This window comes from Camellia sinensis, chromosome 2 (assembly GCF_055761805.1).
Source record: "Camellia sinensis isolate YWXY chromosome 2, ASM5576180v1, whole genome shotgun sequence".
NCBI lineage: Eukaryota > Viridiplantae > Streptophyta > Magnoliopsida > Ericales > Theaceae > Camellia > Camellia sinensis.
The window spans coordinates 17,027,468-17,051,554 of record NC_138962.1 but is presented as its reverse complement, the minus strand read 5'-3'; the positions used below and the strand labels follow the sequence as shown (position 1 = coordinate 17,051,554).

General features: G+C 35.0%; 2 protein-coding genes across 9 annotated transcripts; one reads left to right on the top strand and one right to left on the bottom strand.

Moving 5' to 3' along the window:
• Nucleotides 1-8,963: 8,963 nt before the first annotated feature.
• Nucleotides 8,964-12,888, top strand: LOC114286251 (putative protein phosphatase 2C 60). 8 transcript variants are annotated; one of them, XM_028229373.2, is made up of 6 exons: nt 8,998-9,353; nt 9,820-9,880; nt 9,969-10,395; nt 10,758-11,125; nt 11,712-11,948; nt 12,303-12,888. In XM_028229373.2, exons 3-6 carry the CDS (start codon nt 10,077-10,079, stop codon nt 12,555-12,557), a joined length of 1,179 nt encoding a protein of 392 aa, XP_028085174.2. In that variant the 5' UTR covers nt 8,998-9,353; nt 9,820-9,880; nt 9,969-10,076; the 3' UTR covers nt 12,558-12,888. The 8 variants fall into 8 exon arrangements, with proteins under 8 accessions (XP_028085172.2, XP_028085174.2, XP_082759934.1 ...); XM_082903784.1 differs by having other exon boundaries at nt 9,001-9,353; nt 9,952-10,395; XM_028229371.2 differs by lacking the exon at nt 9,820-9,880 and having other exon boundaries at nt 8,964-9,353.
• A 1,089-nt stretch (nt 12,889-13,977) lies between these two features.
• LOC114286250 (protein CHAPERONE-LIKE PROTEIN OF POR1, chloroplastic) lies at nt 13,978-17,733 on the bottom strand. The gene is made up of 3 exons (XM_028229370.1): nt 17,317-17,733; nt 15,708-16,068; nt 13,978-14,305 (listed from the first exon to the last, which is right to left on the bottom strand). Exons 1-3 carry the CDS (start codon nt 17,653-17,655, stop codon nt 14,130-14,132), a joined length of 876 nt encoding a protein of 291 aa, XP_028085171.1. The 5' UTR covers nt 17,656-17,733; the 3' UTR covers nt 13,978-14,129.
• Nucleotides 17,734-24,087: the final 6,354 nt, after the last annotated feature.

Below are 24,087 nucleotides of genomic sequence, written 5' to 3'. Positions count from 1 at the left end.
GTTCTCATGGTCGGTCCCTCTACTCGGCCACCCTTCGCGGCTGGCCCTCCTCATGGTCGGTCCATCCACTCGGTCACTCCTATCGGTCGGCCTCCATCCTGTCGGTCTCTAACAACCCTCATTTTCTTCATTATTCCTTTCGTTGGACTAAAGTTGCACTTGGGAATAGGGGACTACTGACATGGATAGGCCCATAAAGGCTACAACCCACTATGAGCAACCCAGGCCCACCACTTAGGGCCCAATACATAATCCAATTAATGATGCCCAGCACTGTTGAAGCCCCACATAGCAATAAGAACCAATGACATCAAGACACATGACAAGAGAAGGGCAAGCCATAGCAGCAAACAAAGATCTACAAAGTTATTGCTATGCCATATTGCCATTAATGAGGCCCCTTAGAGCATTTATTGCGATAACCCCTCTCCGTCGGGACAACACGCCCTCACCCTGAACAAGGTAAGCTACAACATAGACTTTAGGCCAAGGTGACAGGTCGGAAGGGACAACGTAATGATTACTAAAAGATATAAGCAGACGTTGAAGACAAGAAGAAGGTTAAGCTTTCTATCTCTAATCTCGCTCTATACTCAATTCCTCTTTCTAACTTGCTCGTCGGAGGGTTCGCCGGGGGACTCCCCGTTCCTCGTTGAACTCGTGTGCAGGTCTTCCGGTGGGCTTGGTCATTCGAACATAGACGTGAGGAGCGTGGATCAGTCTGACCCGTTCATTGGAATGGACCGTATCATCATAACTAATTAAAGCTAAGCTAACTAAGCTAATTATTACAAAACAAATGAGATCAACTAACTATTCTAGTTAACCAACTAATTTACAAAATGAAATTGAATAACTAATTAGTTACAACACTTTACAAAATTAATTAATTGTAACAATTTAAACTTAAACATCCTCGGGATGCAAGGAATGCTCATGCACGTGCTCGGTTTCCACTCGAAAAGTCACTATTTTGCTTCCGGAGAGCCTCTGTTGCCCAATAGAACACACACACTGTTGCCCACTTCCAGAACAGCTCTGCTTGGCCTAAAGAACACACTGCTGAATTTTGCATCAATGGCCGGCCGACCAGTGATGAAGGTTGCCGGCCACTAGTGATGGTTGGCTGGCCATCAAAGGTGGCCTGTCGGCACATGGAAAGTGGTCTGCCAGCCACTGCTGCCCAGTTCTCCTTGTTGCAACAGAGGACAAACAGAGCATATATAGGGTATTTCAAGGGTTTGTTTGCACAACCCACCCCTCCTTTTCATGAGCAAATCAAAGGAGCAGCAAGTTCGGTTCACAAACCATTAATGGATGTAATTTCATTGCATGATGGCTTATAAAACCAAATGTGCAAGTTCAATAAATGCAACAAAACAAGACTCATACCACCTCTCTTTCATGAAAGATCAAGGGAAGTGATGACCTTGGAGACTTAAATCATTTCATCACTAGCAAGTATGAAATGGCTCAAGTTCCATGTATTCATTTAACGTCTGATTGAACATAACACTTTTTATTATCTTGCACCATTTTAGCCTCAATTTTAATTACTCATTTTAGTTTACCAACCATCCTTTAATCAATTGAGTCCAAATGGTGAGTTTAAGTCCTCCAATGGAAAGAGGGCTCAAACCAAGAGTTGTTTTAGGCATGAAAGAGATGTCATGCCGTTGATAATAAACCCCCAAAGGGATTAAACCATTAAGCTTGACACATTAATCTCATGCTTTAAACAAACAAGTAGTTTGAACCACTTTCAAAGCAAAACAAAAAGCCAAGAAAGAAGGGAGGTTGCAGAGATTATTAGTGCTAAAAATGAGTGAGAAAAGCATAAATAAATACTATCAACTCAACTAAAATGGAGTTTAAGGCCTAGAACACCAAACTCATGAGGACTATTACACTACAAGCATGCAAAACAAAGCTCAAATGCAACTAATAGCCCAAAATAGTGCTAAAATAGTGTACAACAAGTCCTAAAACATGCTGAAATTAAGCTAAAAAAGTCTAGATTAACATGCTAAAACATGGTACAAACTAGGCTAGTAAGCAAGACACAAGGAGGGTAGGCTAACCCCTCCAAATTTGGACGTTAAAACATGATTTTGGCCACTGAAGTAGCTCTGAAAATCAGTGTTTAAAAGCTTCGAAAAAGATAGTAAAAGGGTGAGAAACACAAGGGCAATGGCCTCTAAAACAAGGTATAAAGAGGAGCTATCAACCCCTCAGCCTTTAATGGCCTTAAAACCCAAGTGTCAGCCCAAAAATACAAAAGTTTTATAGCCCAAAAACAGTTGGAAAACAATAAGAAAAATAGTAGAGAAAGCAAGTAAATAGGTAAAGCCTTATACCTCTTCAAGAGAAGAAGTAATTTATGCAACAAAACCAAGTAAACACACCATCTAGAGCTCAAAAATACCTCAGCTCAAAGATGAGAAGATCTGGTTAAGGGTGTATAGGTAAAGGTTAAGGATTTGTAGGCAAAAACGTAGAAATTTGTTAGAGAGAGAGAGAGAATTGTAGAGAGAGAGGAAAAATTTTGATCTCAAAATTTTCTAACCTTAAAATATGAGAGAGATGTCTCTTATATATAGAAAACATGAATTCCCTATAAGGATATCCAGCCCTACACATGGGTGTAGATGCATACATCTGTGCAAACAGTTGGCACAGCTGTCACAAAATATCTGCAAAAGAAACTAGTGGTCGGCAAGCCACACCAGTGGCCAGTAGCCCAAAAGTGATGGCCGGGCAGCCTAAAAAGGTGGCCGACAGGCCACTAGGAGCTGCAGGCTTGAAAAACACAGGGTTTGGTCTAAAAAAAGGATAATTGATGTGCAGGGTTTGAAAGGCTCAAAGCTACAGCTTCCCGCTGAGGACTTCGAACGCTCGGCGAGCATATAAACTCGTCACCAGGTGTGCATGCAATGGTCTCCAAGTCGTAAGGGTCATAAAAAATGGGGTGTCTACAGCCATGTTAATAAGTTATGGATTACTTCAGAACTTGTGAGGGGAAACAATACTTTCTGCTAATTATATTCTTAATAAAGTACCCCGAAAGAAAGTAAATCAAACACCTTATGAAATATGGCATGAGAGAGTACCATCTTACAAATACTTAAAAGTGTGGGAGTGTTTGGCTAAAGTGGTTATTCTTAGTTTCAAAAAGTCTAAGATAGGTCTTAAAATTATTGATTGCATTTTCATTGGTTATGCTATGAATAGTAGTGCATATCGATTTTTGATTTATAAATCAGAACATTCCGAAATGCATGTAAATACTATTATTAAATCTCAGAATGCATCATTCTTTGAACATATATTTCCAAATAAGATTGGACAAGGGACTAGTACTAATAAAAGATCTTATGATGCTATTACTAGTCATGATCAAGGATAAGATCAAGAATAAGAGCAAGAGATAGATCAAAATGAGGAAGAGGAACCTAGGCGTAGTAAACGTGCTAGAACCTCAAAATCTTTTGATCTAAATTTTCTAACATTTTTGTTAGAAAATGAGCCTTTAATTTTAAAGAAGTTATGTCCAGTCCTGAGGCTCCTTTATGGAAAAAAGCTGTAAATAGTGAAGTTGAATCCATCATGCAAAATCACACTTGAGAATTGGTGGATTTGCCACCAGGTTGTAAACCTCTTGGGGTATAAGTGGGTTTTCAAGAGAAAAATAAAAGCGAATGGATCAATTGACAAATACAAGGCAAGACTTGTAATCAAAGGATATAGACATAAAGAAGGTCTTGATTACTTTGACACATATTCACCAGTTACTAGAATAACATCCACTAATTGCCATTGCATCTTTGTACAATCTAGAAATTCATCAAATGCATATGAAAACCACTTTCTTAAATGGTAAGTTAAATGAAGAAATTTACATGGAGCAACCAGAAGATTTTCTGTTTCAGGAAAAGAAAAGAAAGTGTGTAAATTGGTTAAATCATTATATAGTTTAAAATAAGCGCCAAAGCAATGACATGAAAACTTTGACAAGGCAAAGGTGTCAAATAGATTTAAAATTAATGAATGTGGCAAATGTGTTTATATTAAAAACATAGACAAAGGTTATGTAGTAGTACGTCTTTATGTGGATAATATGCTCAGTGACATGATTAAAACTACCAAGAAAATGTTGAATAAATATTTTGACATGAAAGACATGAGAATTGCTGATGTAATTCTTGGTATGAAAATTACCAAAACATCAGAAGGTTATGCTTTGTCACAATCTCATTACATTGAGAAAATACTTGACAAATTTAGTAAATATGATGATTATCTTGCTAGAATACCTGTGGATGCTAATTTGTTTCTTTCTAAAAATGTACAGGAAAGTATTTCTCAATTAGAGTATGCCCAAATTATTAGAAACTTAATGTACTTGATAAACTGCACTCGCCCGGATATAACTTATGCAGTAAGTAAACTAAGTAGATATACGTAATCTAGGAGTAGAACATTGGAAAGCGATTATAAGGGTTCTAAGATTTCTCCGATTTACTTGTAACATCGGACTTAATTATACTAGATATCCAGCAGTACTTGAAGGATACTGTGATGCAAATTAGATATCGGATACTAGAGACTAAAAATCCACCAGTGGGTATGTCTTTACTCTTGGTGGGGCCGCTATATCTTGAAAATCTTCCAAACAGACTTGCATTGCTAGATCTACTATGGAATCAGAATTCATAACTTTAGATAAAGTTGGAGAAGAAACAGAATGGCTTCGCTACTTCCTTGAAGATATTCCAATGTGACCAAAAGTGGTGCCTGCTATATGCTTACATTGTGATACCTAATCAACAATAGGTAGAGCACATAGTTATATATATAATGGTAAGTCACGACACATTTGTCGTCGACATAACACCGTGAAATAACTACTCTCTAATAGAATTATTTTCATTCAATATGTAAAGTCTAAAGACAACATAATTGATCCACTAACCAAAGGGTTAGTAAGAGAGTTAGTTGAGAATTCATTAAGGGGAATGTGACTTAAGCCTATTAAATAAGAGTTACCACAACGGCAACCCAACCTAGCTGACTGGAGATCCCAAGATCTAGGTTTAAAGAGACAACCGAGTTGCGTATGACTTATAAGAATCACTGGGGAGTCAAACTTCTACCCATTTCTATGATAAAATAGTGATGTCTGCAATATTTTAGGTTAAGTAAATACTTTTAATGATTCTTATATCTAGGAATACCTAGTGGAGTATGACAGGATACTCTTCATAAGAATCACCTATATGAGTGTGAATTGGGCTGGTTCTATGAGATTTGTGAAGGGTTATAATTCTCTAGAGCACTCATGAAAGACTAAGTTGTTGAGGGCCAAAATGAATACAAATGATTGAACCGTTCTATACTGTGTGAGTTCTATTATCTTGATTTACACAAATGACTGAACTGTTCAAGACATCATGTTTACTGGTTAGCTAGTAAATTCGATAATGTCTTATAAGGGAAGGTTCAAAGCCAAAAATTACCTATCCTTTGTAGAATATTCCCAATTTCTGTACTCTCTGTAATTAGATCATGTTGTTTCATTTTCTTTCCATCAAATTCTATTTATGTGGGGGATTGTTGGAAAGATATGGTTTTATAGGCTTATTTTGGGCCAACTTTGAGCCCAATTTTGAGTGGGTTCCAAATGTCTTTTGAGGTGGGTCCAAAGAGGTGACGTGTTTTTTGCCGCATGGCAAGTCACACGGTGAAGACGGTTCGTTAAAATCATTTATGAGTAAATGAGAACTTGTCGTCGTTTTCGGGTTCGTGGAACAGGAAATTGAAGAGTCAAAAGTGGATTTTCTTGTAATGGTTGTTCTACATTGAAAACTTAAGAAAATTTATATATGTATATAAGTTCTAGGTGGCAATACTTGGGTTGGGTCCCAAAGGACACCCTAAGTTTGTAGAAGGGAAGAGCTATGGACAAAGTGGGCCTTAGCCCAAACCGCTACACGCGATCGCTGGTATCTGTCCGATCGGTCATGCCGGGTGCGGGTGTGGGTTGTAGGTTAGGTCGGTTCTAATATTAATTTTTTGGACAAAATTTATTTGATTTTTTTTGCAAAAAATTCTTGCGGGAAATTTATTTTTTCTAAACGAAATTAATTGAATTCAATTTTCTGTCCATACAATGCCTCTGTCGGTTCCATTTCAAGAGGTTCAAACAGTTTGTAACCTGTTGCACCGGACAGATTCAGTTTTGTTCTAGACAGTTTCAAAACTGGGTTCAAACAGATCTTGCACCTGTTCCAGTTTGAATTCATATCTGTTTAGGTTTGAAATCATACCTATTCGGCCCTATGAATACAAACAATCTTCCAGCATTTTTCATTAATTCCGAAAATCATCTTCTTGTTTTCATTTTGCTCTCTTGTATAGATATATTCTTCATATTATTTGAGGAAAAATTCTGAGAGTATAGAACACAAGTTTGGTTCGCCATACAGATTATTTGGAGTGCTACTACAATCTGTGTAGATCATTGTATCTTGGGAGATAGACGCCTTTTACCCGTAAGTACCGAAACAGGGCGAATCTGTCTTAAGGATAGAATATCACACACTCGACTTGATCTATTTTTGTACTTAATCATTTCGGTAAATAAATTCGGTAAGTAATTTATTTTTACTTATTTGATTTGGTTTCAAATTATTTTTATTACACAGAAGATTGTTCTAACATGTAGGACTTTTAACTAACATTAATCAAATTAATTATTAATTAATAGATTTTTGTTAACGTGTATTCTTAGAACACATTGATAAAAATACTTTAAAATATTATACATTCTTTATTACATGTATTTCCATAGAGAATATATCTTTCTAAAAAAATTAAATCACACCCATAACAAAATCCTAATTTAATGAAGTCTAAAATTCACAATGCAATTATCTTTTAGACCAATATGATAATTCTGAAAAATAATTGGTTGATTCTCGAGTACTATGTAATTATCTTTTAGACCAATTATAAACTCTCATATTTTCTTATTTTTTTAATTATTTAATATAAAATTATAAATTTTACTTCCTCCATCAATTATAATGCATGTGCCTGTCGTTACCTTGGACCAACTTCTTCATAGCTCTATATTATTCTTTAATAAAGCACTGTCAAATTTTGTACTGGTACAATAATTCACCGCCATAAATTATTATTGTGTCTCACTGTCAAAATGTTGAAACCATTAACCATTTTTTTTGGCTTTTTGTCCCAACCATGACAATAGTGTGGAAAACCTGATATGGAGATGACAGTAGTGTACTGTAGTAACTTTGGGCAAGTCCATTGTCCATAATTTAATTATGGAACATGAATGAGGTGAGGTGCCCCCACAATGGCAAAACAATATCCTTCCCAATTTATTAAGCCTTCATTAAAAAAGTAAGTTGGCTTTTTAATTTTTTAATTTTTTTGATTATTTTAGTTTGAGTTAAAAAATTTAGTTCGGAAAGAATTTTTAAATTTTTTGACTTTTTTTGTAAAAGAAGAGTGTAATGGTTATGGATTAGATGTGATGTTTTATTTTTTGTGACTAAAATAACTTATTTTATTTTTTGTGACTAAAATAGTCACTTTAGCCCTTTCCAAACAATGCAATCTCTAGTCCTCTTTTACCTCAAAAACATTAAAAACACATCGATTATAAAATTAGATAAAATTATTCATTTTGTAAATTTTATAAGTTGGGTCTAATTTTGTATTTGATTTATGTATAAATTAAAAATTGGAAGTGGTCCCGCTTTTATCAGCATTTCTTGTTTATCTTAATTATGTGATTAAAAAATGTCACTTAATTATCAAATTTACGAACTTCTTTCGTTTATGACACAATTATCCATCATCAAAAAATAGCAGTCCACTTGTGCACACGTGTGAAACATCATTCTTGTTCCATCTATATTTAGAAATTGACATTTTTTTTAATAATTTTAATTTTTACAAAAATACCTATAAAAAAAGTTTTAAAAAAATGATTTAATTACTTGTAATACATTTTTAATTAAAATTTTACTTCTTAAACAAGGCGTGTTTAATAAGATTGGAAAATGAGTGAAAGACCAATCACTCGTTATGGAAGATTTTAAAAATAAATCTTGAGTTTTTAATTCATATTTTTTATTTTTAATGCAATTTTTAAATAATTTAAAATCTTATTTTTTTTATCTTTTAATTCACTTAATTTAGATGCATTTAAAAAGTATAAAATTTATAAAAAACAATTACTGAATACAAAGAATTACAAAAATTCAATATATTTTTCTATATTTTTAGTATTTATTGATTTTTAAATAGATTTTTTCACAAACTTTTTATTTTTAAAGTACATTTAGATTAAGTGCATTTAAAAAAATAAAAATAAAAATAAAACCTAACTAAAATACCAAAAAAAAAAACTCACTAATAATGATAAATATGCGAAAAATAAAAACTCATAAATTATTTTAAAATATTCAAAATTAGCCCTTGTTTGGGATACTATATTTGGGCCAAAATAGTCACAAAATGACAAAATAGGTTAAAAAGTCAATAAGATAAAATGTCACATCAAAATCATAATCATTTTATTTTTTTTCTCATGAAAATCAAAAAAATCCATCTCAAACGAGACTAACCCTAGATTAAAATAGTCAAAAAGTCAAAAAATTAAAAAGTCAATGCACATTCCAAACGAACCATTAAATAGATTGGGTTAAATTTGGATTTGAATAATTATTTAAAGAAATTTAATTGAGAAAATTTCAAAAATGAGAGTTGATAAATCAAAGGGTGCAGCCACAAATAATTTAAAATAAAAGTAAAAGAATAATTTTGAAGGAAAAAATGAGAAATAATTAGAGGTGAAAGCGTAATTACCCAAACAAAAAAAACAAAAAAATGTTTAATTGTCAAATACCCTTTAATCCCACGTGTTCACGCGTGAAGTTCATATCCATGGAATTACCGTACAAATTTATCATTATCCAAATTACTTCTTTGACTCTCTCTCCTCCGAAAGAGTTTCTCTCTCTATACCTTCAAGTGGGTGTGGAGCCCAAACCTGGTCCTCTGCTTTGCTGGATTCAAGCTCTCATTGTTGGTCTTTAATGGAGCTTGTCTGCTGAGAGAGACCAGAGTTTCAATGATAAACATTTTTCGCTTCTTTCTTATATATATATGCTCTCTTCCATCACCCTCTCGTCATCTCTGTACTCCAAAGAAGAGAGTGAACACAAACAATCAAAACCCATTTCAATTTCTCTTCCATTTCATTGATCCACAGATCTAACTCTTTCAATTTCAGATCTTCCCATAGTTCTCAATTATAAAAGGTAAATTTTTTCCCAAGTTTCGCTGTTTTCTTTGAAAAAATGATGTATTGTTGAGACTAAGGAGTATTTTGGGATTTTTGGAAATAGGTTTTTTTAATTTTATATGCTGAGAGTTGACCTTCTGGTTTTGAAATTGCTGACCAAACAGTTGTATGAGAAAAAAGTGAATTTGACCATTTTTTCTTCAAGGTCCCCCTTTTAAGTTTTCATTATTAGCGGCTGTTGTGGTCATGGGTTTTCTGTTTTCATTATGAACAGTTGTATCGATTCGTTTCACATACAAACCTCTTATTCATTAGTTTTCTTATAATTCTCAGCTGAATTGAACAGAAAAGATTGGCCTTTTGTTTGTATTTTTCTATGATCCTCTGTTAGGTTGTGATTTTTGCAAGTTCTAATTTTGATATTTTGAGTTTTTTTTGCTCTTGATGTTAGTTTAAACTTGCTATTTCCTTATTGTTCTCAGCTGAATTGAACAAAAAGGTGCCCTTTTGATGCATTTTTCTATGATCTTTCTGTTAAATTGGGTATGTGGCGAGTTCTAGTTTTGAGTTTTTGATTTTGTTTTTTGCTCTCGATGTTAATGCAAAGTTGCTAGTTTTTAATCGTGTGCAGTAGGGGAGGGAACAAACAGGTCACAATTCAGGCTTATTTGGGTCAGAGTTATTTTTGAGTCATTATTAGATGTGGAGAATTTGTAGGGTGATTTGGGTGAAATGAGGTATGTTATCTGGGTTGATGGGCTTTTTGAGGGCCTGTTTTCGGCCTAGGTCAGATCGATACATTCACGCGGGTTTGGATACTGTTGGTCGCCAAGATGGGCTTCTGTGGTACAAAGATACAGGACAACATTTTAGTGGTGAGTTCTCAATGGCTGTAGTTCAAGCTAACAATTTACTAGAAGATCAGAGCCAAATTGAGTCAGGCTGCCTGAGCACGAATGACTTGGGGCCATTTGGAACATTTGTCGGAGTATATGATGGGCACGGTGGCCCTGAGACTTCGCGTTTTGTCAACGATCACCTCTTCCAGCATCTCAAGAGTAAGTCACTGGAATTCTATTGGAATATTGAACTTTTATTCTTTTCAATTTATTCAATATTTACACATTTCCTGTTTTACATTTGAGGAAGAGAGAGTAATATAGAGATTTACTAAATAGTTTGCTGTTTTCGATTGCATCCTATCTCTGAATTAGTTAACCCAAATAGTTGTGTTAGACTGATTGGCCGGAGGCTTTCAGTGTCCTGGATTCAAAATTTTTATCAGTTACTAGACGAAGCATTACAAGTCATGAATTTAAAGACATGTTATTGCCCTAGTACACTGATTTAGGGGATTAGATTTCTTGTGATTGTCTGTTTCTTGTGGCGGAAGGTCAAATACTCTTTCTTAATTATGTAGGGTTTACTTCTGAGCAACAATCTATGTCGGCAGAGGTAATACGGAAGGCATTCCAAGCAACAGAAGAGGGATTTCTCTCTCTTGTTACCAAACAATGGTCAATGATGCCGCAGATAGCGGCAGTCGGATCATGCTGCCTGGTTGGTGTTATTTGCAATGGGACCCTTTACACTGCCAACCTTGGTGATTCGCGTGCTGTTTTAGGGAGACTTGTCAAAGCAACAGGGGAGGTTCTGGCCGTTCAACTCTCAGCGGAACACAATGCAGCTATAGAATCAGTGAGACAGGAGTTGCATTCTTTGCACCCAGATGACTCGCAAATAGTAGTTTTAAAGCATAACGTATGGCGTGTGAAGGGCATTATACAGGTGAGTCTTCTTTGCAAGGGAAGGGTTTGACGTTGAACTTTACAATTATGGTTTGCAAATGTTTTTGCTTGCTATTTTCTCTGTTACTGTGACATGATAGTGTGCTAAGTCCATTATTGCTTGTAATACGGAGTCGGATATCTTGCCAGTGAGTTGTTACTTAAACAATTTATCCCATTCTCTGAATTATTTAGAGTTGGGCATTTTTATTTATTTATTTGATGGGAGAGTTGGAGCAAGTTTGGTTATATTATTTGTTTTCAGTATTATTATTATGCATTGTATTTATGTAGTCCTAATGGTAAGGCACCTTGGTTAGGTTTTCAAGTTTCATTTACTAGCTTTGATGAGTGATCAGAATTTAAGCTATGCTTTACTTGCTTGAGCACATCATTTTATTAGCTCTCTCGCTCTCTCTCTCTCTCTCTCTCACTACTGTTTGCCTTTTCACTGAAAAGGATCTTTGTTTTACACTTGTTGCCTCTTTCCCTTCAAGAACAGGATCATGGCCCTGCCATTTGTTGTTGAATATGATGCACCTTGAACTTGGACTATTTATGCCCTCTGATGTTATTTTATGTCACAGGTTTCGAGATCTATTGGCGATGTATATTTAAAAAAGGCTGAATTCAATAGGGAGCCATTATATGCCAAGTTTCGGTTACGTGAACCTTTTAGAAGGCCTATATTGAGCTCCGATCCATCAATTTCCACACACCAGCTGCAGCCACACGATCAGTTCATTATATTTGCATCAGACGGTCTATGGGAGCACCTCAGCAACCAGGAAGCAGTTGATATAGTTCAAAATCATCTTCGCAGTGTAAGATGCTGAACATCGGTACTTTTTCTCATAGAGAGGGATTTTAACTTACATAATTTCCTTGGCCACTTTTAAGTTTGTCGTCTCGCTTGATTATTGAATCAGATTGGTGTGATTAGGGTTTTATAGTTATCTGATCATGAATCAGTAAGGCACTTGCTTAGGGGTCTAGTAACTGAACATGGAGGGAAACATCACTTTCGAATTATTGTTGCTGTTTATTATTTCATCTCTAGAATCTGCTGTCAATGTAAAAAATTAACTACTGGTTGCTTATTCCATGAACAAGTTTGCCAATCATTTTATTCTTTTGAATGTGCCGTGATTGAAGAAAATTTAGCTACTGTCATGCAGGGAAGTGCTCGGAGGTTAGTGAAAGCTGCACTGCAAGAGGCAGCAAAGAAGAGAGAAATGAGGTATTCGGACTTGAAGAAGATAGATCGGGGGGTACGTCGCCATTTCCATGATGACATCACAGTGATTGTCGTGTTTCTCGATTCAAATCTCATGAGCAGGGCCAACTCAGTCAGGAGTCCCAACCTGTCTGTGAAAGGGGGCGGAGTTAACTTGCCTTCCAACACGCTTGCCCCTTGTGCCACGCCCACCTAGGCCAGCTCTATCCGAGGAAGATGTTTTTATATGTACTATATGTTCTCTTGTGTGAATACCAGGTAGCTTCTTCAGGGCATGAAGACGATTATGATGTCAATTCTTTAGAGTACAATGTAATCTTTATCTGAGAACGAAAGGACTTGGGTTTAGTTTCTAAAACCCAAACTAAACCCAAGAGAAGACTGGGAAGGAAAGAAAACAAGAGAAGAAGAGAGAGAGAGAGAGAGAGAGAGAGAGAGAATGTGATAATCCTTGTATTTAGTGCAGTTATTTTCACTACTACTATTGTTTCTAGTCGTTAATTTTATTTTATTTTTTCGTTTTCCTACCTTTTCTCTTGCGATTCTTGTAAATCATTGGCATGGTAATCTAGACAATTCAAAATGATCAATCTCCGTTGCATTCTAGAAGCATTTTGATTTGGAATCTTAGGCATTTTGATTTAGAATCATAGGCATAACAGAGAAAATAGAGCAAGGGTGGGTCTATGTTTCCTAGAACATAAATTGTTTCAGTATGTCACATATTTTAAAATGTGGTACAATAGGGGGGTAAATTTGTATATATTATATTTAAAAATTTTAAAAACTTTAAGTGAATTTTTTTGACTATTAGAAATCTAATAAATTGTAATATTTTCTATGAGCATTATGACTCATTTTTTGATATTTTTGTCTTATCAAAACTTAACTCACTTTAGATTTTAGTTCATTATATTTTATTTTTATTTTTTTCTCTTAAGATAACATTTAAGGAAATGTATTGAAAAAAAAATTAGAATCACTTTGGATTATTAAATTTATTCTTTTGGAATGGAAGTGTATTATGTTTTAAAATGCGTAAGATATTAACATTTTCTAATAACGTAGAAATGATAGAGAAGGGTGGGTCAAAAAGAACCTTTGAGGAGGTAGCGCTCAGCTACTGGAGTTTGAAGTTGTATTTGAAATGTACAAGTGGTGGCGATTTGGGCAGCCAACGGGGGCCTTTGGGTGGTGGTGTTAGACAGTGGAGGCTGGTGTAAGATTAAAAAAACTGAGCATGGTAGTGAAAATGAAGAGAGAGAAAAAGAATAGAGAAGAGGAGTAGTGTAACAAGTATTAAGAAAATTTATAGTCTTGTGGAATATGATATAATGGAAATATAGTTTTGTGAAAGGGCAAAAGGATAATTGCATGTTTATTGTTAACATGATTAGTCAAAGTTGAGGACAATGTAATTTCACAAACCACAAGGATGTCCTTGTAATTGTCAAAAAGTAGTGCCACACGGGCTTGTTTTAAGGAATGGACATGACTGCTGCTTTCATGCCTCCCCGCAGCTTGGAGTAATTGAAGAGAAATAAATAATCACCAACAATGTCCACAAAAAAAAAAAAGAAAGAAAGAAAAGCCTTTGAGTACACCCAATCAAAAAATTAACACAAAAAGCGGCAAGTTTTTAAATGTTTTGAGTTCTAGAACATTACATATGTACAATATCATACACATCCTAAAGAAGTAAATTTATGATCATGCAAATGAATAATTACAGGTCTAGTGATTTAGTCATGATCACAATTCTCTTACCCTATCTTAGGTAGAGGGAAACCAAACATTGAGAGAAGAGTATAAATTCACTAACTACAACAGCAGGGGAGTGTATGCCAAGAAACGGAACAATATCTACCTGCAGCCAGTTCTCAACCACTGATCCCACTACCGCACCAGTGACAAGGCCCCCTATGGAAATTACAGTTGCCTTCACTGCAACAAAAAAAAAAAAAAAGAAAGAAAGAAAAAAGAACCGTTTTTTAATATTCCATATAATTCAGTTTGCAAGCCCTTACTTCACAAGAATAAAATGATAGGTATTAAATGATATCAACATCCCTTGATCAAGAAGTTATTTTTATTCTTCCTTGAGGTTGATTAGTTTTCTGTTTTTTTCCCTTTCCTTTTCTTCCTTTTTTTTAAGAACATTTTTTTTGGGCATGGGTGTTGTTAGATCACCACTAGTTCTAAATGTTTAAACTGTTAGGAAATGGATTTGACAATGGATATCAAGCTCTCTAACACTCTCTTTTAAGTGCAATCCCATATTGCACGTGGAGATATAAACATTCAAACATGTAGAGAAACAAAACACAAACAGGCAAACATATGCAAACTGAGAAACTTGAAATCTATAACTCTCCTAACCTCAGCTCGAATACCATGTTAGATCATCACTAGTCCCACAAGCTTGAGCTATTAAGGAAGGGCTTGAACAATGCATATTAAGCTCTCTAGCATGCCTGTGTGTGGAGGGAGGGGAGTGGGGAGAAAATGAAGAGTCCAAAATATTTCTTACCCACCAGGAGCACAATGTCTTAATAAATGGGTTTTTTTTTTTTACATTCCACTAGTAATCTGTGTGTTTACCTAGATGACTTAAAACTGAATTTCCTAACGAATCAAATACTAACTTATAAATTTAAAATGTGCCATCTAATAGATAACCTTTTATGAGAGTCACTTTTTCTTTTCTTCTATATCTCAAGGGCAATGTTGGTATTATAAGAAAATAGTAATTAGTTGGTTTATTTTCTCTGTTGATCTTTCCAGTTTTGGAGAGATTGAGTGAGTGTTTGGGAAGTGGGTTTTTTTGTAAGTTTTTTTAGTTGTAGGATATTATTGGAAAAAAAAAATTGTGTGTTTGAAAAGATAGTTGGATTTTTTAGTGGTTGGATGTGATGTTTGTGAGAGAAAAACTAAAATGATTATAGGGTTTGATGTGATGTTTTGTTTGGATTTGTTTTTTTTTGATTTTGTAACCAATTTGTCTTTTAGTGAAAAAAATCAAAAAAAACCAAAAAAATATCCTTCCCAAACACCCCGTCAAAATGAGGGTTATAAGAGAAATGTGTTTCTTTCCATTTCTTCTCATTTCTCTCCTCTGTACTCATATCCAAACAAGTGATATGTACAAGAGAAATGCATTTCTTTCTTTCCTTTCCAAATCACCCAATCCAAACAGGCTATAGAACACGCAATACAAAGGAAACATAAAAAGAAGAAAAGAAAGAAACCACAAAACAGCAAAACAATTGAATACAAAAGAATCCCTTCAAATCTCAAAAAAGATTTAAAAATGTAAGAGAACTTGATAGAAAAGAATGCTACTCGCCTAACTTGACATTCTGTCTGGTCATGAAGTATAAAGATGCTCCAAAACTAGTGGCCAATATCAGCCCAGGAACATCAGCTGAAGCATACAGAGCTGTGGAAAATGTAGAGGCTCCATTGACGTAGCTTAAAGCCATCAAAGCTCCATATACACCTACTTGTATTCCCAAATCACCACTAGATGGTGTTTCAATCGAAATGAGTGGATTCTTAACTGTGGCCTGCAGCCACTGTGGCATTGATCCCATCCCGGGAGCATTTACAGGTTTAACATCAGCATAACGAATGCTACTGCTTACAACCTTTCCAGCTCGGCGCTGTGACAAGCTTTGCATAAGCAACATATCATATGCAGCCTCTACCTGAAAAAATTTAGCCATATTACTTCACAGAAGGTATGGCAATAAAATACAAGTTACAAGCAATTCTAAGCAAAGCTAGTTCTGCATAAAATATGACTTCACATTTGGGTTGGTTTGGAGTGTCCTAAAAAAGTGCACTGTTTGTCTTTTTACGAAAAGATGTGCAGAAAAGTAGAGAGGTGATGTGATGGAAAAAAGATAAAAAGATGGATTATGTAGGTTATGCCAAACCTAGCCAAAATCTCCCATTGCCACAAAATATGATCTATAGTAACTCTAGCAAAGAATTGTCAGCCTCTACATGTTCATTTTCTCAGCTCGAAACAAAGCATTAACAGGCATGAAATTTGTGATGTCCTGCGGTGGAGACAACTAGCGGATCAATGGCTCTCATTGCGAAGGCATTGGCATCGGGCAATTTGTTTTTCCAGTGTTTTCCCCTTTTCTGTTTTGGGAATGGTGCAAATGAGAGGCAATGATGAAAGAAATATCCACTATATAAAGTTAACAGGGCAACATCTCCTTTGTGCATTTGAGTTTGTCCCCTAAGAGAGGGCTGCACATAGAGTGCTTCAACATCTGAAAGCCCTCAAGAATTAGAAATTTGTTGGAAGGAGTAGGAAACAAGTCTGTTAGTATGATAAATATTACTAATCAGATTAAGAGACTTAAACTCAAGCCCTCCTATAATCAGAACACTAATGAATACCATGTAAAGTTACCAATTGTCCCAAAAAAAAATTTATTTATATTTTATTATTTTTTTTAAAATTGGCCAACCATGCGGGTAATTGCCTTGCCATCTAGCTAGCATGCTACAAATGATAACAATTACATGGATCACCTTTGCCCTTTCTCTCTTTAGGAAGATAATAAGTATTCTTCAAATCTTCAATCACATCAGCATTGAATCGAAAAAGGGACAATCTGGCAAGCAAACTCAACCAACCCAGATAAAAATACTGCAATTTAAATAATCCTTTGAATTATAACAACCAAAAGGAAAGGTCTAAAGTCTAAACTTCACCAAACCCACATAGACAAATTGGCTTTTACTTTCAAGCTTTAATTTCAAAACCCCATAATCAATCACGTCTAAGTTTTTCCATGGCTAAATTTAATAGTTCTGCAAATTCCAAATAAAGAGAAGTACAATAACATTCAAATTTCCCAAAATCCAATTGAATTACCCCAATATTCACACAATTTCACTATCAGGGAACATTCACGCAAATCATCGAACACCACCTGTGCAATTGCCTCTTGGTCGTCCTTGCAAGCGGCAAGAATCGAATTCTTTGCTCGAAGTATATCATCAAACGAGGCTCCCTCTGAGACACCGAGAACCTTCAAAGCGTTCTCTACGGACATCTCGAACCGGGCCGAGTCGTCGGCTCTAGGACCGGCGAGAAGGACCGTCGATAATGCGCGGCGGGAAGGGGCGGAGGCCACCCCAAACCACCACCGGTCGTTCTTGACAGACAGCTTCCCAATCTGAGGAGTCTCAGACCGGCGTGACCGGGCTGGACCGAGAGGGTCACGGCCGAGAATGGCGCGGCTGTGCTGGACCGGGAGAGTGGTGGCCATTTGTATGTAGTGTAGAGAGAGAGAGAATAAGAAAGTGTTGATCAATTCTTGAAGGCGATGTCTGGTAGTGACGAGTCTTTTATAAGAGCGGGTGTCAGGTAATTCTGCACCGTCCGATGGCATCACGTCCGTAAATTATAAAATGCAAACAGAGGGACAACATACTTTTAGACTTCGTTTCTAAAGTGAGTTAGTTTTTTTTTATTTTTTGCCTCATTAAAAATTTTAGTTTGGGACTATGGAGTGTTTTTGTAAGAAGGTTAAAAGTTATTTTTTTATTTTGATTTTGATTTTTTTTTTATGAGAAGAAAGTGGATTAAAAGTTAGAAAGTAACTTTTAATTCTCTTTTCAAAATAAGCCTAAAAACCGTGTTAGGGTTAGATTTTTTTATTTTTGGGAAAAAAAATAAAAATAATTATGATTTAGATATGATATTTTGTCTTATTAATTTTTTAATATATATATATATATATATTGGGATTTTTTTTAAGGTCCCTGATATTAAGGTTGTATAGCATAAAGGACATTTAATATTTTCATATTGTCTAAGGTCCCTCAATAATATTTTCATAATGTCTAAGGTCCCTCAACCTTGATCCAGAGAAATTTCAGTCCAGAGAAAATTGGTCCAGAGAAATTTCAGACAAAATCTCTGGAAAGTCTAATTATTCTCAGAATTTCTCTGGCCCAATTCTTTCCATAATTTCTCAGTATTTCTCTAATGTATTAATTGAGTCCAGAGAAATTTTGAATTTCTCTCCTCCAATTCTTCTCAGAATTTTTCTGGCCCAATCATTCCTAGAATTTGTTTGATGCATTAACTGACTGTCCTGACCATATGCAATCACATGCTCTTGTGGACATTAGGTAGTACTTTGTTCTCTTTACTATATCACTAAGAAAATTTTCAGATCTGTTGCTACTTTTAGCATGCAAAATGCCCATGATTTTGTTTGGTATTGATTAGTACTCTTTCTCTCTTACAGTTTTTTCTCATTGTCTTAAGTTTATGTCCCAATCCTTTGCACATTGTCAATTTCTCTGACTTTATGTATTATGTAAGCCAACAATACAATCTTTACTAGCAAAACCATAAATTTCTCTGGTCCAAAACCAGAGAAATTCTCTCCAAACCAGACAGATTAGAGAAATTCTCTCTATTTGCAGAGTTGTATTTTTATGAGCAAACCTTGGTTATTGTACATTGATCCAGGAAATTTCTCTTACTTCACAAATTTCTCTGGCTCTATTCACAAAGAATCTCTCCGATTTTGTGTAATATATTTGTCCAGATAAAATTGATCCAGAGAAAATTGGTTCAGAGAAAATTCCTCAATATTTTCATTCTTATGCTTTCATCATTAAAATAAATATTTTCATTATTCAATTTCTGCCGACAGTGAAAGAGTTTTTCATTAACCAGTAGACAAAAATGCCCTCTGTTATATTCCCCAAACCTACTGTGATGATTCCCATCGTACATAAAAGGTCTACACAAATATATGTATGTATATGTGTGGGTTTTTATGCTAGTGAATTGAAAGAGAGGAAAGAGGCATGGTTTTGGATGTGTATATATATAATTGGTTTGGTTGGTCTGAATTTTCTCTAGGTTGTTGGAATTTTTTTGGTCTGAACTGAATTTTCTCTGGGTTGGGTTGGTCCAGATAAATTCTCTAGTTAATTTCTCTGAATTTTTATTCCACCAAAATCAATGCAGTATAATAACAGTGTGTATAAAATAAATAATCCTTACAGTAGTCACTCATCTTGATGCTAAAAAAACTAAACTTCACAATCAATTTATATTCAGTTTTGTTTGTCTTCTTCCTTTATTGTGGTTTTATATCTTCCATATTAACCAATATAGTTATGACAACAGGATAAGAGTGATGCTTTCATGAGGATAACAAATAGCATTTATGAGAAAGAGGAGAATGCTCCATACCGAAGAGTGACAATTCTATTAATTTGAAGTTGAAGAACAGATTAATCCTCTTCTTGGGAAGGAAAAGCATAGTTGGTAGTGAAATCTGGTTCAAAATGATGGGGAGTTGTTGCAGGTTTTGAGGGAAAAGAGGATCCCAAACCCAAGGGGAGTTTGGGTGGCTTGGATGGACGCTTGTAGCGCGGCGGCGTTTCAAGAGGTGGTGAGTGCTGTTCGGCCGCCACAGACAGCGTCCCCGGGGACACCAACTGGGCATTTTGCAGTCTACGAAACTCCAACATTATTGATCAGAACTCCAACATCCAGACCTTCAATGGTTTCACGAATCCGATTAACCCCTTCGTTCAAATCTCCAGAGAAATCAACAACCACAGTCTTGATCTGGGTTTTCCCGAATTTGGCTCCGATCGACTCCGAAACCTCCTTGAGTTTCTCGGGATTTCGACCAACGAGAATCAAATTCAGACCTTTATGTTCCTAACTTGGTTATCCTCTCTGGCTATGAGAGTGCAGGTGTAATATAAGGATACGGGGGTGAGGGACCTTAGACTACAAAAGAACATATCGTGGATCTAATCCATTACTAAAAATTAGATAGGGACCTTAGACCGATTTTTCCATATATATTTGACTAATTTAATCAAAAAATCCTCGAACCCAACCTGTTAATCGAGAGCTTAAAAAATTGCATAGAAATGACATCTACATGAAAAAAATCAACAACAAAAAAAAAAAACATTGGAAAAAAATAATATATATATATATATGTAAAATTTGACGGAAGAAAAGGAAAGTTAATCTTAATCTTGTTTGTAAAATAAATATAAATACATGAGAATCTTTATAAGTTAATCTTTTTCTCTCTTATTTCCCTTCTTTTCTTGTATTTCCTCTATGAAAACCTCCACATTTGTAACCCCTTTGGCAGCAGCTTCCACCTTCACTGGCTACCACTAGTCTCTTCCCAACCACCTTAGCCCCCTTCCTAACCTCTGATATTGCCCACACCCTTGTGCAACTCCTTTGCCTTCCTTCCTTGCTACAATCATCATAAGCCCTGGCCTCATTCCTCGCTGGCAACCAGAATCTGCCTTGGGCTAAAGCCATTGAAGTCTGTGCTTTAGGTTCAAAATAGGGCTCTCAAATTTAAAAAAATATTACAATGTATTACAAATACAAATATATCTAAATTATTTTTGTTGTTTTAGGACTAATCTAAAGGATTTAAAAATATTCGGTTGAGCTCTTATTTATTTATAAGTATGATTTGGCCCAATTGAAATTAAAATATATACAAAATGATGCCAACAGAATATTTTATATATACTTATATAAAATATATAAGTATGATATGGTGACCCTTGAATGAAAAACAACACATACACATACAAAATGTTAGTGGTCCAAAATAAGGCCCCTAATTTTTTTTTTCTTTTCTTTCTTTATTAGATTCTAGTGGAATAATTAATTTAATCTCAATCACATTCATATACAACATATTCAATAAATAACAATGCAACAACACTGTAACACCCCAAAAAATGCAAATTATAATTATATGAATTATCCATGTATTAATTGCGAATTATATGATTTAAGTCGTGTATATTTGTCCAAATTGGGAAATTATTTGCTGAGAATACAACTTTGGAATTGAAATTGATGACATAAATGGGTTCAGAAATCAAAATTGAGTACAAGGATATGTTAATTGGCATTTTTAGAGTTATCTGGCAATCTGATTCGCTAATTTTAATAAGTTAAAATTAAATAATTGGATATGAAATTAGAGCCTAATTTTCATTAGGCAAATTGAAACTAACTTGATTTAAGTTATAAATATTAGAGGTTAATTTAATTTAATTTAATTTATTTGAGCTAGTTAACTACAATTTAAGCTAGAAAATTTAATTATTATTATATTAATTATTTTACTCATCTCATAAATATAGACTAAGAGAGAGAGCGCTTGGTTGCCTTAAGTTAGTCATCGTTTTACACACCAATAGATAGTCATCTTTTTACACACCAATGGACCACGTACAGAGAGAAATGAGAGGTTCGAACTCAACAAAACAAGGAAAGAAGAAAAGAATAGAGAGAAGAGGAGCATTGAAGAAAACTAATTAACTCTTCACAATTCATTAAGTTGAGGTAAGCTTTTCATTTAATTTCTTGAAATTTAACTTCACACTCATCATCTTCTAAGACAAAGGGTCAATTATGATGAATTCTTAATTAATTGGGAGCTTTAATGTTGGAATTGACAAAGTAGAACCTGCAAGCTAAGTTAGGAAAGAATCGAAGCAAATTGGACTTAAATTCAATATGCATGGCATGAATTCATGATATCTTTGTATACATATACATTTTCTTGCATAAACTTCATGAATCACTACAAGAAATTGCATTTTTCGCAACGCAACAAAATATGTTGCTAAAAGGAAAAATTCGTTGGCAAAGAGTTTTGCCGACACACAAAGCTACGTTGGCAACCCGTAGGCAAAAGTGAGTTGGCAAAAGTTTTTGCCGACGAAATTATGATTGCGTTGGTAAAAGTAATGCCTTTAGCGACGAACATAGTCGTCGCTAAAAGCCTCCATCCATCGTCGGCAATTTACCTTGCGTTGGTAAAAGTCATTCAAATAGGATGATTGTGTGGCACTTTTCGCGACACAAATTTGCATGGGCAAAAAATATACTTTTAGCAACAACATATGCGTTGGCAAAAGAAAACTTTTGGCGACACATTTACGTCGGCAAATGTTGCTATTTATCGACGATTTGTTTGTCGTTAAAGCTTTACTTTTGGCAACGACAAATTGGCATTGGCAAAAAATACACTTCTACCAACACAATATGAGTGGGGAAAAGTAACTTTTAGCGACACATTTACATCGGTAAATGTTGCCATTTGCCAACGATTTGGTTGTCGATAAAGCTTTAGTTTTGGCAACGACAAATTGACATTGGCAAAAAATACACTTTTAGCAACACAATATGAGTCGGCAAAAATAAACTTTTAGCTACACATTTACCGACTAATTATTTGTCGAGAAAGCTTCACTTTTTAACAACGACAAATTTGCAACGGCAAAAATAATTGAAACTCATTTATAATTTTTTAAAAAATTTACAGATTTACAAGAGGCATCCCTCAGGCACCACTATAACAAACTAATAACATGGATATGAAATCACACAAAATACCCCCTCCATACCCTTCTAGCCAAAACACCAGCAGTTGCCCGAACTTACACCTAATGACAACCCCCATTAATGAAAACCTGATCTATTACAGATTGGACAAAAAGTCATGCACCCTTCCAAACATCAACAACACCAGCAACACCAGCAAACATCCAACAACAACACAGCAGCACCTTATCGTAACAAACACCATCACAGCAGCAGCACCACAGCATCTCAGCAACAGCAGCAACATCACAGCAGAACCAGAAGAATAGCACATCAGCAAACTGATTCAACACAGATCATCACCAGTTCAGAAAACCATTTCAACTTGGCAACCCAAACAAAATCATATAACCAAATCAGAATTGACGCAACAGTTTACCTCATTTACTAAAACAGTCAGAAAACAAATCAAACAAAACCAGCAACAAAACAACTCAACCAAATCAAAAATCAGGACAAACAGATCGCATCAATCAAAAGCTGCATCAGAGGCAGAGCACACAGAACAGAGCCAATCAGCACCAGATTCAACGCAACACAGCATCATGCCACAAAAGTATCCACCAAACAAGCTGCATCAATTGTTCAAACAACCCTCAAAACTATACAATTCTTAGTAACTTTTAAGCCATCAGGTTAACAGAAGTTAAGTTAAGTAAAAATTCAAACTAATTCACTGGCTGTCATGTTTACACTAGGAGAGTAAGTTATATAAAAGCACTCAATTCAAGTACACCACAATGGGTTAATTGAAATCGATTTGGTTGTGTGTTTGTGAAACTATTTCAATTTCTGAATTGTACTTCATTTTTCATTCATAATAAATGATGATCTAGTTGAAGCCACCTTTTTTTTTTTTTTTTACTAAACTTATAAAAAAGGTTATAAAAAAAAAATAACTTATAGATTTGGGTAAATCTTATATGTTTTTACTAAACTTATAGATTGAAAACGACATATAGATTTGGGTAAATTTTACTAAACATTAGTTTTCTATTTATTCTATAACTGATATATAGTTATCTGTAGTCAGGAAACAACTCCCACTTCTAAGAGAAAATGGACCAGCATAATCTAGAGATGCAATTTATTGATGAGCAATACAAGTCGTATCCAGACTTCGGCAGCAAATTTTCAACATATCTGAAACAATTATCAAAGCAACAAGCAACTTATTACACTACATCTATAATAGATATACGACAATGGCATTATTACCTCAACTACAAAGAAATAAAAGACCACCAGTAGAATGCCTTTTAGTCAGCACAAACTTTAGGAGAGA